The 18243-nt window shown below is 39.2% G+C and overlaps 1 protein-coding gene across 1 annotated transcript in view; it reads right to left on the bottom strand.

Annotated features, from left to right (window-relative positions):
- Positions 1–18243, bottom strand: part of ARHGAP42 (Rho GTPase activating protein 42) — a gene marked incomplete at both ends in the record, with an annotated part of 159616 nt that overhangs the window by 40509 nt on the left and 100864 nt on the right. Inside the window, 3 exons of the mRNA XM_080363854.1 lie at positions 511–615; positions 7885–7995; positions 12716–12817. Of these exons, the coding sequence (XP_080219980.1) occupies positions 511–615; positions 7885–7995; positions 12716–12817 (318 nt within the window). The remainder of the gene's footprint in view (positions 1–510; positions 616–7884; positions 7996–12715; positions 12818–18243) is intronic.

Consider the following 18243-nt stretch of genomic DNA (forward strand, 5'->3'; position numbering starts at 1 on the left):
GAGAACAGCCAGAGCACGGCTTCCCAAGTATACTGAATATACAGTGGTAAGCTAGCAGACAGCAGGACAAGGTTTTTGTGGCAATCTGTGATCTTAAAGAAACAAATCACATCATTCTATACTAGTTGGAGCATTTCTGGGACATACACTTACTCCACAAGACAGGCCCCACTCTTGAGAAAGCATTTACGAATATTTAAACCTATCTGGACTGCTATGTTTTCTAATCAAAACTTGGTTGCTGTCCTTTTCTGGTTCCCGCTCCCAAAATTTTGGCCTGGAAATCACAAACTGACTTTCTGCAGATTAATTTTTCCAAAGTTACTTGTTGACGGAAATCTTCGTGACATTAAATTACCGAAAATAACTTTTGCCTATTCATACATAAATTTGACTTCAGCTTACTGAAACATTGCAAGATTTAGAGCCCCAATAAAGTGCTACGAGTCTACTTTAATATCCTGAAATTAAATTAGCAAACAAAATGGTGTAAACACAAATCATCCTTACATTCTGCAAATTGAACTGCAGCTGCTGCTTGTATGGTGCAAACTCCTGAGCCAGTTCATATCCTTCATGGTAAAACGTAAATAATCCTTGAAGAAAGGCCAAGAGCTGAAAAAGTAAAATTGAGAAGTATTATATATTTTTAACACGTGCTCTTAATGCTACATAACACCAATAGAACATACACAAACCTATACGGAATAGGTATTGACTGTGGTAGTGAAAAAGTAGTTCTTAGCAACTGCTACACACTTTTTCTATTCAGGTGAATATTAGGAAACAAAAACTAAGGACGGTTGATTTTCTGTTAGTTTTCAGCAGCAGAATATGGCAAACGATCAGCAAAAAACATTCTGTGTCTTAGCTCCTAGAACAATCTAAGTTTTTATTGCTTGCAGTTGCAAAGGTTTGCTGAACAAGGAATCCATAGTCACACCTTAAGGAAGAGAGGTGTTGAATATGCTTTTGAATCATGAAGTTGTCATTTCCATAATAATTTAATTCACTGTCCTAGTTATTTTGTCCAGTTTTTCAGGTGGAGTCTTTGATAGTGTGCATTTTCCAAGTTCATACTTTCAGAGTTCAAGGTTTTTTCCTTCAAAATATTTTTTTCACTTTCTTCATAGTAATTGCTTGGGCTATGACCTATTTTCCACAAATGAGACTCTTGAAAGTATGTTTTGGACAGCTTAATACAACACAAGAAATCCAGACTATTTCTTCCTGCTCTGAACAAAATACAGATTCTATTTGGTATGTCTGTGACTGACTCCAACAGAACAGTTGAAGTCTGCACGTATCCGGTTGAAAGTCCTTTTTAAAGTTTGCTTTTAAATAATGTTAAAGTAGCAAAAAGTGCAACTAGATTTTCTGAATACTTAATTTTAGCTGCCTAATTAATGCATTTTTACCATCTACTAGTTTTAAAAGCCTTCTAACTTATTCCATTTTAAATTTTAAAAATATTGTGACATTGTTGTAAGTCTTCTTACCTGCTGTTAAATAACAAGCTTTTAATTCTTTATTATGGATTGTTTTCTTCGTATATATAATTTAGCTTCTATACATCCAAGTAAACAAAGCAACAAAAGAAGATATATTAACTTGGATGTACAATAACAAAAGCTATAACAACACAACAGATTTACCTTAGTGTATTACAATCATTGAAAAGCTAATCATCTAGGTTGTGTAACTGGCTGTCCAGGCTGCCCCCTAACCCACTAAAAAAACACAGCTATTCGAGAGAATAATTCTGTTTCCTTTTTTCAGGCTTCTCTTTCAGGATGGGACAAATGATCCAATGGAAACATTTATCTCTCTCCATTGACTACTGAAGTAGCCTAGACTCAGGCAACAAAAATGTTATCATTCATATTTAATGCACTTTTCTTTGTGTTACCAGTGCTATAGATTATTGAAAGTGAAACAACATAAAATTGCAGCTTTTACTGTGTTTATATTTTCCTTAAATTTACACTCAGCCCTACTTGAAATGTAGTTAAATTGTTCTGCCTCCCTCTTTCCTGCTGCTCACTAAGAGACTGCTGGACTAAGGTAACACATATATATCAGGGGAATAGCTAAAATAACATTTTGCAATTTTAGGGCCCCATCCATTGCAGCATCGCAAGACATTCCACACCCTTTAATGTGCAAACTTCCACGGCTTGACAGATGAGGGATCAAGGACGCAGCACTGCGGGCAGAGGAGCTAACATGACGACTTGCTGGTGCCCGACGGGAGTCATGCTCTCCCCTTCTCACTCCTCCTCCCCTCCCTACTCCACTTTGTTACGTATCCTGAATATTCTTGTGCCAGCTCTGGCAGCACTGAGCCCTTCGGTGAGCATCTCTGCCTGAGGAAGCTGGCTGTTCTGCTCCGTTGGTCAGTTAAAGTAGTTCAAGGTTAATAGATCATCAGTGCTGGCACAAACAGAAGCGTGAAGACATGGCTGGGAGAAGGACTCCCTTGTTTTTTTAGAGCATTGCAGGGTCACACAGAGTCACAGAATGTCAAGGATTGGAAGGGACCTCAAAAGATCATCTGACGGAGAAGGAACACTTAGATGAGGCTACACAGGAATGTGTCCAGGTGGGTTTGAATGTCTCTAGAGAAGGAGACTCCACAACCTTCCTGGGCAGCCTGTTCCAGTGTCTGTTACCCTCACCATGAAGTTTCTTCTCATATTTAAGTGGAACCTCCTGTGTTCCAGTTTGTACCCATTGTCCCTTGTCCTACCATTGGTTGTCACAGAGAAGAGCCTGGCGCTCCTGACGCTCACTTTTTGCAGGGCCTCCACAAGGGGTGTGAATTCCTGAACCACATCCCACATCAAGTGAAAGGCTCCTCTGCTTGTGTAAATTGTCTCAGCTTTACATGGTTTTCTGCCGAGCTGAAATCATGATCCCAGCTAAGGACCTGGCTCTCCAAACCTCTTCCTGGTTATTCAGGTGGTTCTGAGGAAGGTCCAAATACAACAATTTATCTTCAAATCTCCAATTATGTGAACAGACAGAAACAGTTCTATAATTTCAAGGTTTATAATGTAATTCTAGAAAGAGTTACATAAAAGAAAAGACAGAAAACTAATCTTTCTTTTGTTATTAATAAGGTATAAGGAAATGATAACCAAGGCTCTGCTCTGGCTCCAGCTGTTCAAAGCCCCAACCTACAGTCTAGATCTAGTTACTCATCCACGTCCCCAGCTACAGCAGCATAAATACTCCTGAGCTTACTTCAACTTGTTTCAGTCAAAAGGACATGGATTAACTTAACCTGTAAGTAGGAGCCTGCTGCTAAACCCACCCTTTTCAGGTAAAGCAGCACTGCAGGAGCAATAAGAGCACTCAGCAAAACTGCAGCCAGAGCAGAATGTTAAAGCAACCAAAATTACAATAAAGGAACCAGTGGGAGAAAGTTTCAGTATGTCAGCATACCTGAATGATCAGAATGAAAGATCAGCTTAAAGGGCATTTCTGCAGAATGTATTATAAACCGTCTAAATTTCAGCTTCAATACTTGAAGAAAATAATTTTCCACCATACTAAACGCTTTTACAGATTACACAGAGAAATACTGAGGAGGAAAAAAACATAACACAAGATGGCAGCAAAGCTGAATTTATCAGAAAGCAAAAAAAAAAACCAGCAGCAAAAAAGCCCTGAGAAAAATCTGAATGCATTTTAGTTAAAGTACTGCTCAGGTATTCTGGCAGTTCTGCACTGCAGAGGATCCAGCCTTGAGGTTCTCTTAGTCAAATACACTCTGAGCAGTTAAAAAAAGAGGCATAAAAGTAAAAATATGCTTATTATATGCAAGTCTTAGACCAGCTTATTCAAGTTCTATGTTGAAAAAAACTACACTGAGGATGGCATTTGCTCCTATGTATGTGTCAGTAGTGGTGGAAGAATGGCATCAGAAAACACCATGTACCCAGTGGGCCTGTGTTGTTAATGCATCTTCATAACCAGTTCCAGTGGGACAGGTACAGCCACGGCCCTGCATGGAGAAGATCTAAAAGCCAAGGACTTCCGCCCTTGGCTTATGCTCCCAGTGGGTGTTTCTTGTTGCTGGTGTTACAAGTGGCACTGCTGCTAAAGGCAGGCTCATAATTTTAGAAAGATTTGTATTAAATAATAAATAAAATAAAACCAGCCCTTTTTTGTTTCAAAAAAGATTTTCAGAATGTATTTCAAAGTGGTCTTCATGTGTAAAGAGACCTCACATACAACGCCTGATGTGTTCATATCAACAATTTTTCATTTCAACAAGTGCCTTATAGTTACCTCAGTCTGACTATCTAATCGGTCACAAAGCAAGGTCTGAACTCCGTAATACAATGCTACTCACTAGCCCAGCACCGCGAGGATTTCAACACAGAACCTGAAACAAAATCCAGCTATTTCTTGAGACTTTATTTATTTTTATGTAGAGCTGGTGACCTCAAGACTGCCTAGTCATTTCATTCTCACAGGAAGAAGACTGTACTTAGGTTTCGGATAGGGGAGGAATTTAACCTTTGGCCTGCAGCACATCAGCCAGAAGTCCTTGTCTCCCTGGTTTCATTATATTTATAAGTAGATAGCACCAGAAGGTACTTATCCATCAGATTAAAGTGAATGCAGTTAATAATGTAGAAAATACAAAGAAGAGGAAATTGAGTTTAACACCCTCAGTCAAGTGCCATGGAACTGCATGCAATTACAGGCAGGGTTTGTTCGTTGTTTTTCTTTTTTTCTTTAAATAAACATGTCTGGGCTTTCATGACATTTAACGGACCACCCTCACATTTCAGATGGTTCACTGCTTACGAGCTCCATGCCCGGATTCCTACAGGCCAAGGAAGCCCTGGCATTGCTGAGGGACAAAGTGGTGCTCTAAGAAGGAGTTTGTGTTTCTCCTAACAACCGTAACATCCTCAGAAAGCTGCGTTGGTTTGCACTAGCTTCTCCGGGGCCATAAGGACAAAGCTAGGAACAGAGATTGTTGTGCCTTACTTCGTTGTGTTGTTTAACTTGCTGTAAATTTTAACACTGACTTGTCCTTGAGAAAAAGTTTAAATTTATGATCTTTATGAAAAATAGGCAGCTGTCAGTTACTCACATTCTAGTACACATTAGCAACTCCTTGAGATAAGATGCAGAGAACGGCAGAGAAGTCCAAGGCCTGAGGAGCAGCTGCGAAGGTCTACTCTAAATATTGTAATCCTCTATCCAGAGTACGAGTCATTAACATTTTGTATCTTAAGATCTCTCCCCATTTTCCTCCAGGGAGGAACATTCTCCACTCTTACTGATTTCTAGTGCCCTACTGCCCCATGTGTAAACCACTTGGCATTTTTGCTCGGCTGCTTCTCGCACTCTGGCTCCCAGACCATCTTTTGGCACAGACAAACTGCAGGTTCTGGAAGGAGCTCCAGCAGACCATGTGCTTTTCAAGTTCTATTCCTACGTCACGAACTTATCCTTCTTCCACATGGGCATCACAATTGCCTCCTTCACTGCACTAACAGCCTTTCTTTTATTTTGCTAACTGACCTTCAAAGAGTCTTTTAGTGACACATCAGTCTGCAAATCATACGGAGATGTGACACTGAGCTGATAAATCAGACACAACCAGCACAAGAACTAGAAAGCACCACAATGAGCAGAGCTCCTGAGGAGGAATGTCTACACAGACACATAGCCAAGCATCTCCTAGCACTGGAGTGTCTGTAGGACACACAGAGGAAAACTAATAATATGGCAAATCTTCTGAAAGGTGATTTTGAAGTGTAAGGCTTTGTCCTCATCTGCCTGCACCTAGGAGCACATGCTCATACTTCCAACATCACTTACACAAAGTATGCATTTTTAGAAAGTCTATTTTGAAGACTTTTTTTTTAAAACTTTCTCTTGTGCTATTGCTGATGTGTATTATAATTTACTTGGCATACTTTGCCTTATGGGTTTTAGTAAATTATTTTATTCCATCATGTTGTATGCAACAGACTAGAAACAAAAAAATTAAGAATTTTAAGGGTTCAAAATTTTGTAACTTGTGTTATAAATTAAGTTCCACTTATATGCAGATTGATCACAAAAAATTCACAACCAAAGCCTGAAGACACTGCCCACAAGGGCTATTATTACCCAGTCACCAGAATATTTCCCATACCTGTGTGTCACAAACAGCATACCAGGCTAAAATGCCTACTGATCTGACACAGGATGGCAACTGATGCACTCAAAAGTACATTTTACCTACTGGGTGTGTACACCTGATGACAAAAATACCCACGTCTACCCGACTGAGTTTACCAGTAACCTGCCGCTAGCTTGCCCAGTATCAGCACTGATAAACTGAAAAATCGCTCTTTCATTTTCGTAATTCATAGCTGCTGCTACGATGGCTGACATAGTGTGGGGATAGCTCATGGTCAAAAGGATAAAGCTTAGTATCTCCAGCTACAATACAGAAAATCAAATTTATTTTTCCTCTCTAGCTAGCACATCGAATGAAAGACACCTTATTTTAAATATATGCAACTGCACAATAATATTTCTCAAGGTACAAAGTCTTCTCAATACAGAAAGTTTCTATGACCTTACAGGAGCATAAAGTTTCCTATACCAGGGTCAGAAGTAGGTCGAGCCTGCTAGTTTTTTCCAGGATGTGAGAGTTTTGCAGAAGCAGACAGAGAGAGACACTCTGGATTAATCTGTGACAGGTAGAAAAATGTTCTTATTTAGGAATCCGAGCAAAGTTTTAGTCTCTCAGATTTGGCAGCTGTATGCCATAAAGATAGGATTTCTGTAAGTACTGCTTGCTGAACCCGGGTTCATTAGTTTGCATCAACGTCAAACATTCACCACACAATACATTCTCATTTCATGGAGGGGAGGCATCTGAGAAGCTGTTCTTGGTGACACTGGGTGTTAGAGATGTGATTCAACCTGTTTCACAACCAGGAGTGCTGCTTCAGTTAGTTATAAGGGAGCTGGAAGACGACATGGAGAGAGACAAAGTTGTACTTGTCATGTTCCTCTCTCACAGCTGGTGCTCTGCGATGCTCAAAGTGCTTAACAGGAAGGGACAGGTCACACTGGATGTTCCCTGTCCAGGACTACAGGTACTAATGAAATAAGGCAACTGGCGAGCTACTCCTGTATGACATGAACAGTAGCAATACTCCTAATATGCCACAGAAATATGCTAGCACATCATATCGAAGCAGCTTTTGGTACTGACTGACCCAGAAGACAGTTAAGGGTAAGAGGCAGAAACACAGTCCAGGAGAAAAATCAAAGGTCTAAATATGGTCTTTGAAACACAACTTTATCTTCCTCTTTTATGGCATGTCAACATATGCTTTCTTTGCACATTATGTGCAAAGAAAACTGAAGACAAATGACTCCACCAACAGAAAAACAAAAAAAACCCCAAAACTCCAAACAAACAAACAAACAAAAAACCCTTACCCATCCTAAAGAAAAACTGATTTTTCACTTTATTTCATGTACAACTCAGAAAAACACACGTGTACACTGTCTACATGGAATATGTAAATCTGAAAACCGGCTCAGAATTTCAGCCATGAAACCACGGTATTAGGCAACATCCATTATGTCTTGCACAGACACAACATTACATGTTGTCCCATTAAAATGTTATGCACACTTCAAGTCAGCAGACATTTCACTTCACAGTAGATATGATACTCTTATATAAACCTTCAATAAACATGGAAAGTGCCCAAGCCAAGATCTTACTGTCTGTCTATATACAAACAACCTGCTATCACAATTTTAAAAGGGAGCAAAACCTAGATATTTTAAATTCAATTTTCAGCTTTAAATGTGTGCATTCTAAGGAAAATGAAACACAAAACTTACAGGTTCAACAAATTCAAATTTCTTTTTCTCTTGTACTTCTTGAATTTTAAAAACATATTCTAATGATGCTTCATAAAAGTTTTGGTGTTCTCTGTCAATCTGTGTATCTGCCTAAAAGACAAAATGAAATATAGACAACATTAATTTACCCTCATGACTGCTTTAAAACCAGATTTTGTCATTAACGAACACATCTTCCATGAGATTGCTTTACAAGCTTCATGGGATTCAGTTTTCTTCCTGAAAATTAGAATACCAACTTAGAATATCTAAATTCAAGTTTAAGGAGCAAACATTACACATTTTCGCCTCATGCCTTTGCCCTGTGTCTTTTTGATTTCCTCTTCATTTTTGCACTTTAATATTCTGCTTTTCAGGAGAGCCTGGAGAGAAAAGAAAGGTGGCAGCAGGAACTCTGTCTCTGGTATATGGAAAGTTTAGAAATAGTAGAGAGTAGGAAAGTAATTAAGGAGAAAGGAAAAGATTAATATCTCTATTGAAATGTTTGAGTATCACATGCACTGAAATATATATATTTCTCAACTTCAAACATCTTCCCAAGAAGGTATTTTCTTTCTTAAATAGACTGTCTTTAACTACATCTTGCAACCTATTATTTCATAGCATGAGTCACATGCTTTTGGAATATAAACATATTTAAGTCCTTAAGCTCATAAATCAATTATTTTTTATATTTTAATTTTTGAATGCAAGAACAAGGCAATACTTGTCAGATGTGCCTGAATAATACCACCCGACATGAAGACCCTGTACCAAAACAAAGTCTTCTGCCTAAACAACTGAAGAATTAACTCTTATCACTGATAAAGAGTAACAGGCTTTTATCCTTAATTTAAACAAACCATAAGAGAGGGACCTAACAGACAAGCAGTGCAGTATGTGGATAATGCCTAAAGAAGAGACACAGATTGCATTTTAATTCATCCTTCGTCATAACAAATCATTTTCTCAAGCAAATACCTTCTGAGCTGCATTAGTCTTAGGTCAAAAAGAAATTTTATCAGGTATTTGCAATGTGAGTGAAACCAGCTCAGCTATTTTTGACGTGTGCCATTCTCTAGTTTTATTCTGGCACTAAAAATAACAAATATGGGAAAACTGGAAAAGCTAGATATTGTCTTCACTTGCTAGCAAACTTTAAAACGGCAAACATCATAAAAGAGGCTTAGTAATTTTAACGGTAGAAATGCAAAAATGTCAGTGATTTTCTTCAGGCAGGGCTTGGTCATCAACATTATATATAACTAACATTGCTTCTTTAGTTAAGGACACGGTTTGGCCACACAGGCTCTTAGTAATATTGATCCACTTCCCTAGCGTAGTGCTCTAATGCTGCTTCACAGCATGGGCTTCAGTGCTATCTTTCAAATGGTTCAGCACTTCCCATGCCTATAAAAAACTTATCAGGAAATTAAGTACAAAAACTAATATTACAAAGCAGAAATCAAGCACTCAAAATTCCAATAAACAAGTGCTTTACCACAGAATTAATTCTGATATGTGCCACTAATGTAGTGCATTCAGTTACTGTTTTCTTTGTTGATAGTTTTATTTCACAAAACACATAGCACGAAGGTAATACTGCAAAGCTGAACAGAACCAGGTGCCAGCACTCTGGGACATGATCCAGCAAACCCTCACTCACAGAACTGCAGTGAATAAGCACTTGAGACAGACCTCAGCTCTCACTTTCAGTGGTAAGCAAATAATAGAAACTAGTTTTAAAAATGAGCTCTTTCAGGCTTTGACTCAGAAAAAGTATTTAAACACCTAATTAAATCCATCTCTATTCTGAACAGCATTTAAGCAGATTATAGTTGTAATGATACTTAATACAACCAAGTGCCATCTCAAATATGCATGGGTTCTTCAATTAAGGTCATAATCACCACTAGTGTACAAGGACTAAATCATAAGTTCCAAAATATATCTTCTGTAGAAGCTTATGGATTTGTGTGAACACTGAGGATTCAGATATGCAAGAACCACTTCGAAAGTGATTTTAAAGTTTCAAAAGCTAAATGGATTTTCACACATTTTTCTATGACTTCAAACTACATGTAAAAACCAAAAAGATTTGATGGATATGATTTTGAGTCTCTACTTGTATGATATCTAGTTATAGGGAGTAATATTTTCATTGACGTAGGATATCACTAAAACTTCTACCAGAACTTCAGAGAATGTTGGTGACTGAAGCCTTCACTCTATGCCTGATTCTGGAACAGATTTCAGAGAAATAAAATCAGGAGTTTATTAAATTTCACATCACTCAGTTCTGACCGTTTTCTGCTCCACTATGGACTCTCATAGGTAGTGAAAAGATGGTAAAGTTTCTTTCAGATGCTAAAGGAAAAAACCTCTCATTATCTATGTAAACTGCATAACCAGTCTTGCAGGCTGTTAAAATATTCAACACATTTCAATTAGATGAATATATGCAAACCACTCTCTATAGAATATGTTCAGAACACCAAACTTTAGATGCCTAAAGTGCTCTCAGCTGCATTCATAAGAGATATGTAAAAAAGTCCAGTACAGAACAAGAACTACTCCTTGTATGCTTTAGCTCACATAATGTGATGAGGTATCATGAAAACTTAACAATTAAAAGAAACAGTAGGTTAAACAAGAAGTATTTTTCAGTATGACAGCAGAAGTCAAAAAATGGTTTTCCCATCTCGCTAAATGCGTGATGACAGCTGGAGGCAAAGACTTCCCTTCCCCTGCACTGAGCTAAAGTCCCAGTCACCAGCACCGCTGGGCTCTTTGCTTGGGGTCTGGCTGCGCCAAGGAACTCTGTCCTGGACTAGGGCTACACATGGGGCTCACCCAAACCACTCTGGATGTGAATCATAGACTAGTTTGGGTTGAAAGGGACCTTCAAAGCTCATCTAGTCCAACCTCCTGCCATGAGCAGGGACATCTTCAACCAGATCAGGTTGCTCAGAGCCCCGTCCAGTCTGACCTGGGATGATTCCAGGGATGGGGCATCTACCACCTCTCTGGTAAACCCGGGCCAGGGTTTCATCACCCTCACTGCAGAAAATTCCTTCCTCATGTCTGGCCTGAATCTTCCCTCCTTTAGTTTAAAACCATTACCCCTTGTCCTGTCGTTACAGGGCCTGCTAAAAAGTCCGTCCCCATCCTTGTTATAGGCTGCTTTTAAGTCAAGACGTACCACTTTGATTTCAGGCCAGGAACTGGTGCTTGGCCCCATTTCATTTACGATACATATAGAGGCCAGAAGTCTCCCCAGTTAACATTTTCGATACTAATTTTGCTATTGTACTTCTACTTATGGTAGGTGTGTGCTGCTGATTCAGCACACCTATAGCTGCACAAAACCGGGGAAGACAGAAACAACAAGTTATGCCCCAGATGCTTTACAAGTAGGACATCCAGAAAATCAAAAAAACTTCAGCCTCAGTTACAAGATTTTTAAATCCAGAGATGTCACTTAAGGACACAGTGGAAAATTTTTTCGGTTTTCCATTAGTTTATATACTTGAGCCAAATCCATTGTTATTCTACCACAGTTTATTAGATTCACAGTTGTTACTTTTCATTTCAGTTGCTGTTTTTAGACTGTAATTATTCTCATGTCTCAAGAGTAAAATATTTTATTTTATACGTTTTATTTCTATTCTAGAGTAAATTGGGGCTTGAGTTCACTTTTCCACATTTTTATGAGAATATTTTTTTTCTCAGCTGGTGCTTAGCCTCTAATAGAGCTGCTTCTTTATTAATACACACGATGTTTAGGAAAAGTGAAAGCTGTACATATAAAATTTGGACATACAAGCAGAACAATTAACCAATGCTATATAACTAATGTCTTATCTAGCCTGCTTATTATATGGACAGCAATGGTAATTCAGGAGTATAAACAGTATTACAAATTTTGAATTGCTAAGCATCATTTAATTCGAATTATACTATTACTGGTAAACATGAAAAAAAAATCCTGCATTATGTGACTGAGTGATGGTCACATCTTCTGTGAAAACTCCTTCTGCAAACTAATCCTCATGATCTAAGAGTCACTGCGAGAACAGTAATCCCATCAAAATAATTTGTAATTACCTTTGGCACAAATCCCAAAGTGTCATCGATATCAAACTGCTGGTTTTACTGTAATTTGCCTCAAAGACAATTCATAATTATTTCTACCACCATATCGAAAAGCCCTGGAATCCTCCCGTCAAACTAGAAGTGGTGTGGTTTTGTTTTTGTTGGTTTGTGTAACAGAAAAGAATTAGCCATACAGACCCTTCAAAGCTGAAGTCGTGGATACAATTTCAGAGCATGATGCTCCTATCTCAGAATAAGGCAAAAAAGAGGAAGAAAAAAGGCACAAAAAAGGACCATTAAAGTGACCTCAGTTCAGTCTCACAGATTAAAATTTATGTAAAACAGATGCATAATTTAATCGAGTAATCAATTAAGCAGCAAAAAAAGCAATTAACTATTGGTCTTTTAAATATTCCACATATACCTTATAAAAGTAACATTTTTATTGCAGTACTATAATTCCGTTGTTGCAACCAATAAACATGAGCTCTACCTGAAGTACACAAAATTGGACATGCAGAACATTTAATTGATAAAATATATAACTCTATTAGGGTCATATATAACTCTACTAGGGTCATAATCCCACTGAAGAATTTACATTCACAACAAGTGTGACTCAAGTAATCAGCACAATTTCACATTAACGAAATACAGCATGTCTTGAAGAGAACAACTTCGCTATCATGATCTCTACGCCAATGTGAAACTGGGTAAGAACATGTTTGGTGCTTACGTCTTGCAAATGAGATTCTTTCTTCTTTGCCGATAAATTTAAGTGCTTCTCTAGGATGGAATAGTATTTCTCACTTTCCTTGTCAAATTTCTTCTTCCCATCCTGAAAAACAAAATATTGCCAAGTAAAGTATTTGACTAAATGTCCCAGGTAACTTAAATTAAGAGAAATAATAGGTGCCAAAATAGGCCTGGATATAAAGCTATTTTTCTTGTTTTTGATGTTTTTAGGGTTTAAATCTGAACTGGGCCTGAACATAGAAGAAGGACTGATTCAATTATTAAATGCAATATTAAGCAGGATTTTTTCCCCATAAGTACTAAACCTATACAACAGACTCGAATAGTTTCCCATAATAAATATACATGAGGTTTTATGTAGGTGGTATCTTGCAGACATTTAATGCAAACTAATCTTTCCCAAATTTTATAAATGTACCTACCTGTCACAATGTCTTTGCTGAATAAAAACATCATGGAAGAGGAAGACAAGTATAATAAATTTTATGATATAGTCCTCTTCCTCGCATTTAAGACTTACATATGCTTATTTTCCACCCACACTCTTAAAATATGAGGATGATGGAAAAGAACATACGTGGTTGCAAAAGGAAATTGGTCCAAAAGTCTGTTTCCAATAATGTTTTGATGTGTCTGAATATTTAAGCTTGTCTTATTGAAAAGAATTATCTCGCTTTTTTTCTTTTCCCACTCCTCCTAAGTTTTTCCCATCATGTGCAGATAATCCTCACATTTCTACTGTAAGACTACCGTAATACATGATAATACAAAAGAAAGCTACTGCTATGAGTAGATTAAAGAACATCGTATTTTCTGTGATCTAATTTAAAATTTATACTTCAACGTTTAAAAATAGGATATTCTGAAATTTAATTCTGAAATGTAAGGAAAAGAAAGCTTTCTCACAAGCTTTTCCATCTTTCAAGAAGCGCCAAATTTCAGGAGACAGGAGAAGGGATCAAAATAAATATCCCATGAGAGTATCATTAACAATAAAAATATAGTTTTTAATTATAAAATTGTATATCCCCCAATTAAGAACAACCTCCTGCCAGCGACCTTTACAATCTTACGTAAGTTGTAATGATTCTTTCTAATGACTAACAAGTTGAATGTTTTGAGAAAACAAAGAAAGCCAAAGACCAGCAGTCCTACTTACACATGTGCAAAAGCTATTAATGGTGGAAAAACTAATTACTGGACATAATGCAGTAACATCAGGTCATCTTCAGAACTGTAGTGATTATTTTCCTGACCCCTTTCTCCCTGGAAATTGTAGCACCACCCTGTTTTTCTTTGTCATATCATGGCAAAGTCAGGTCAGTCAGAGAAATAAGAAACAGAAGGAAGAATTTAATGCTATGAATGAAAACTTATCAACTAACTGTAACAACAAACCACCTACTGATTAGCACCAGCGACTAAAGTTCGCAATGGTAATTATACTAGATTATAAAACATATTCTATACTTTTTATCATGAAAAAAATCAAATATATTTAGTATGAAAAATATGCACAATTTAATGTTCTCATTACCTCACAATAAAAGTATTTTCAGAAGACAGAGGGAAAAGAAGGTACTTGACCCACCAAAATATGAATTAACAATACAGAAAAATTCCCAATGCCATTCTTTATTTAACTCCAGCTATGCAAATATAAGGAAAAAAAGGCAAAAAGGAAAAAAAGAAAAGCTTGTATTTTGCCTAGCAAGGGAAAAAGAAGGTATATCAATTATCTTCCAAAATCTTTCCCAAATACATTCTTAAGAGAGAAGGCAGGACTCACCAGATGACCTGTTAGCCAATAAATGAACTTCTGTGGGACTGAAATCACAGGTGGGTTCCACAGCCCCAGTTTTCCTGGGGAATACTCAAGTGACAGGTCTTTGTGATCAAACAAGAGCAACCTGAGTATGTCAACATCTTCTTTGGTCACAAACAGAAACGAAGTTCAGTTGATCTTACACCACAGATAAGCTTCTTTTGAATAAAAGGTGCAGTTAGTTGCATACTATCTTCTGAGACAATGATGTTAAGGTGTTGGACTAAAAAATTAACTGGATTATTTTAAAATCCAAGAGACACAGGTGGTAAAGTCACCATCTTGAGGAAATCCTCAAGTCAAGGGCAAACTCAAATGATGCCTCAGAGGCTGCACCAAAGGCATGAGATGAGAAGTCATGGGCAAAGCTCCTGTAGGATTACGTGTGTCAGACCAGGAATCACCCAGCCCAGCTGGGTCAGCACCAATTCTTTCCCTAACAGATTTAGGATACAAGCAGTAGATACTCCTCTTGCCTCATGAACTCAGACTCAAGCTGATATACAGAAAATGGGTAAGTCCGGTCATGCACTTGAGCTCACATTAACATACTAACACAACCTCTACCAACAAGAGCTGGGAAAGTGTTTGAAGTTTAAGCTGCTTGGTGAGAATCAAAGTCAAAGGTGTGAAAACAGAACCCGGCCATCCGAAATGGCTCCTGTTCTACCATACCACACGTCAAATGCATGTCAATGCCAAGGGGAGTCCCTTCACACATTTAATGCTATTCCCAGTGCACCAAATCCAGCTGCTTATATTTTGTGCTGACATCTGCAAGCTTCACAAAGATCTCCATGGAACCATCTGTGAAGACATGCAGAATATTTAAAGGCTGCTGGTCTTCTGCTAGCAATGCTGGCCACCCTTTAGGCTGATACAACAGTCATCTGCTCAACCACCATCTTTACAGTGTTTACACCAGCTAAACGACAGAGAAAAGTATCAGTCTAGGGCTTCCTTGATACGAGGTCAGCTTCTAGTCTGAGCACAGTGTTTCCAGGGACAGCACATCCTAACAACTTCTTCATTTTTTAACAAAAGAAAACCTCTCCCTTCAAGACTGCAAGTGGACCAAGCACAGAGAATAAATAGAAGCAGACTGAGAATAAAGATTACTTGGCAGTTTTGACTGCATTAGTGTCTTACTTTGGTAATACTTCTGGGAATAAGGGTGCGGTGCCAGCAGGACAGTGTTTCTGGCACTGTATTGATCCCTCAGACATGTTTATGGGAAAAGTCTAAAAAAACTCTGGCTCCAACAGGTGAGTGAGTCGCCTTCACATGAAATGTCTTCTGTTATGTCAGTAAAAAACACATATTTGAATGTACTGAAGCGTCTGAAAACTGTTTACATCATAAAAATTAACAAAAAAAGATAGACTCATGAGCAGGTGATTCATTTTCTGGAAGAGAAGAACCACGGCAGTTTATGCCAAGATGGCTCTCACCTCGCACACTCAGCCGGTGACTCACAGCAGGCGCATCCTCAGCGGAGTCACAGACGTATCTCACTCCAGCTTTAGTCTGTTCTGCAACCCCCTAAACACTCTGTGCCCACGAGACTGACAATACTACTTTTCCACAAGCCAGGAGGTTTACAAAGAAAGTTTCCATGCAAAACTATCTCCTCAAAGGTTAGGAGACAGAGGATTGCTTCTGCCTCTAGATTCCACTTTGGATCAAACCCCAAGGAGAAAAGAGATGTGGCTGGATAGGAAAGCTCATGCTGTACTGTTACCAGAACAGACAGCACCAGCCAGGACACAAGGCATGAGGTACGTGACCATTAGAAGACACTGTTCCCGACCTCTGGGCTATGTCTCTTACTCCCTGCAGCCTCCAGCTACCTTTCTTCCTCACATGACCTTCCTGCAAGTAATCCTCATCCTTTCTCTTTGCCCTGGAAACTTATCAGTCATTTCTGTCAAAGTACGACCTAGAATTTTAACTTTTTAAACTTTAGGCTTTAAATTAAAGCTGCTGGACAAGGAGAACCTCAATCCATCCCACTCCTACCAGTCTGATGGCAGTGGCAGCAGTAGATGCCCAGGGCCAGGAGAAGGACCACAGTCAGCAGGAGAGCACCTGAAGAGCAGCACAAAGGAATTCCAGCCAGTCCAACCAGTAAGTCAGCTACATTGGAGGCCAACTTAAATGTCTCTATGCAAACACATGTAGCATGGGGAATAAACAAGAGGAGCTAGAGACGTGCACACACCTGCCAGGTTGTGATCTTACTGGAATCACAGAGATGTGGTGGGATGGCTCCTATGACTGGAATGTTGGAATGGAAAGTTACAGGCTCTTTAGGAAGGGCAGACAGGGGAGGTGAGGAGACGGTGTCACCCTATGTCTATGACCAGCTGGGACGCATGGAGTTCTGCTGGGGGTGGATGAAGAGTCAACCAGAGCTTATGGGTCAGGATTAAAGGAGGGCAGGGGCAGGTGACATTACAGTGGGGGTCTGCTGCAGGCGACCTGACCAGGAGGACCAAGCAGATGAGGCCATCCATAGACAGACAGGAGCAGTCTCATGTTCACAAGCCCTGCTCCTCATGGCTGACTTCAACCACCCCAATATCTGTTAGAGGGACAACACAGCAGAGCATAAGCCATCCAGGAGGTTCCTGGAATGTGGGCGTTGATGATAACTTCCTTCTCAATGTGACAGAGGAGACAACAAGGAGGGGTGCTATGTTGGACTTGTTAGAGCAAGTCCAGAGGAGGGCTACAAAGGCAATCAGAGGGCTGGAGAACTCCTATGAAGACAAGATGAGAGTAGAGGTTGTTCAAACTGGAGAAGAGAAAGCACTGGGGAGACCTTATAGCAGCCTTTTTAAATGCCTCAAATTTTTAACAATGCCATTAGGAATGCCCTTAACTTAATGCTCAACTTCTGCATGTTATGGAGTTTTACTAACTTCTAGTACCCTCTTGATAGAGTCAAGCGATGTAATAGCAAATCCAGGTTAATTCCTGGTTTTGTTCTCTTTGCTTAGTTTTTCTCTACTTCTATTTAAAAATTGATTAGACTATCTCCAAAAAGAGAAAATTACCTTTTCAGAAACAAATTTTGCTCAAGATACCATTAATTAAAGATATGCCAGTTAAAAGTGTAACTCAACTTCCTGGAGAAGCTGTCAGCTCATGGCCTGGATGGGTGTACTCTTCGATGGATAAAGAACTGGTTGGAGGACCTGGCCCAAAGAGTTTGTGGTGAACGAGCCAAATCCATCTGGCAGCTGGTCACGAGTGGTGTTCCCCAGGGCTCAGTACTGGGGCCAGTTCTGTTTAATCTCTTTATCAATGACCTGGATGAAGGGACTGAGTTCACCCTCCATAAGTTTGCAGATGACACCAAATTGGGTGGGAGTGTTGATCTGCTGGAGGGTAAGAAGGCCATATAGAGGGATATCGGCTGGCTGGATCGTTGAGCTGAGGCCAATTGTCTGAGGTTTAACAAGGCCAAGTGCCGGGTCCTGCACTTGGGTCACAACAACCCCAGGCAGCGCTACAGGCTCAGGGAAGAGGGGCTGGAAAGTGCCTGGCAGAGAAGGACCTGGGGGTGTTGATTGACAGCAGCTGAACACGAGCCAGCAGTGTGCCCAGGTGGCCAAAAAGGCCAAGAGCATCCTGGCTTGTATCAGGAATAGTGTGGCCAGCAGGACTAGAGAAGTGAT

Source organism: Nesoenas mayeri (assembly GCF_963082525.1).
Source record: "Nesoenas mayeri genome assembly, chromosome: 1".
In the NCBI taxonomy this organism is placed as follows: domain Eukaryota; kingdom Metazoa; phylum Chordata; class Aves; order Columbiformes; family Columbidae; genus Nesoenas; species Nesoenas mayeri.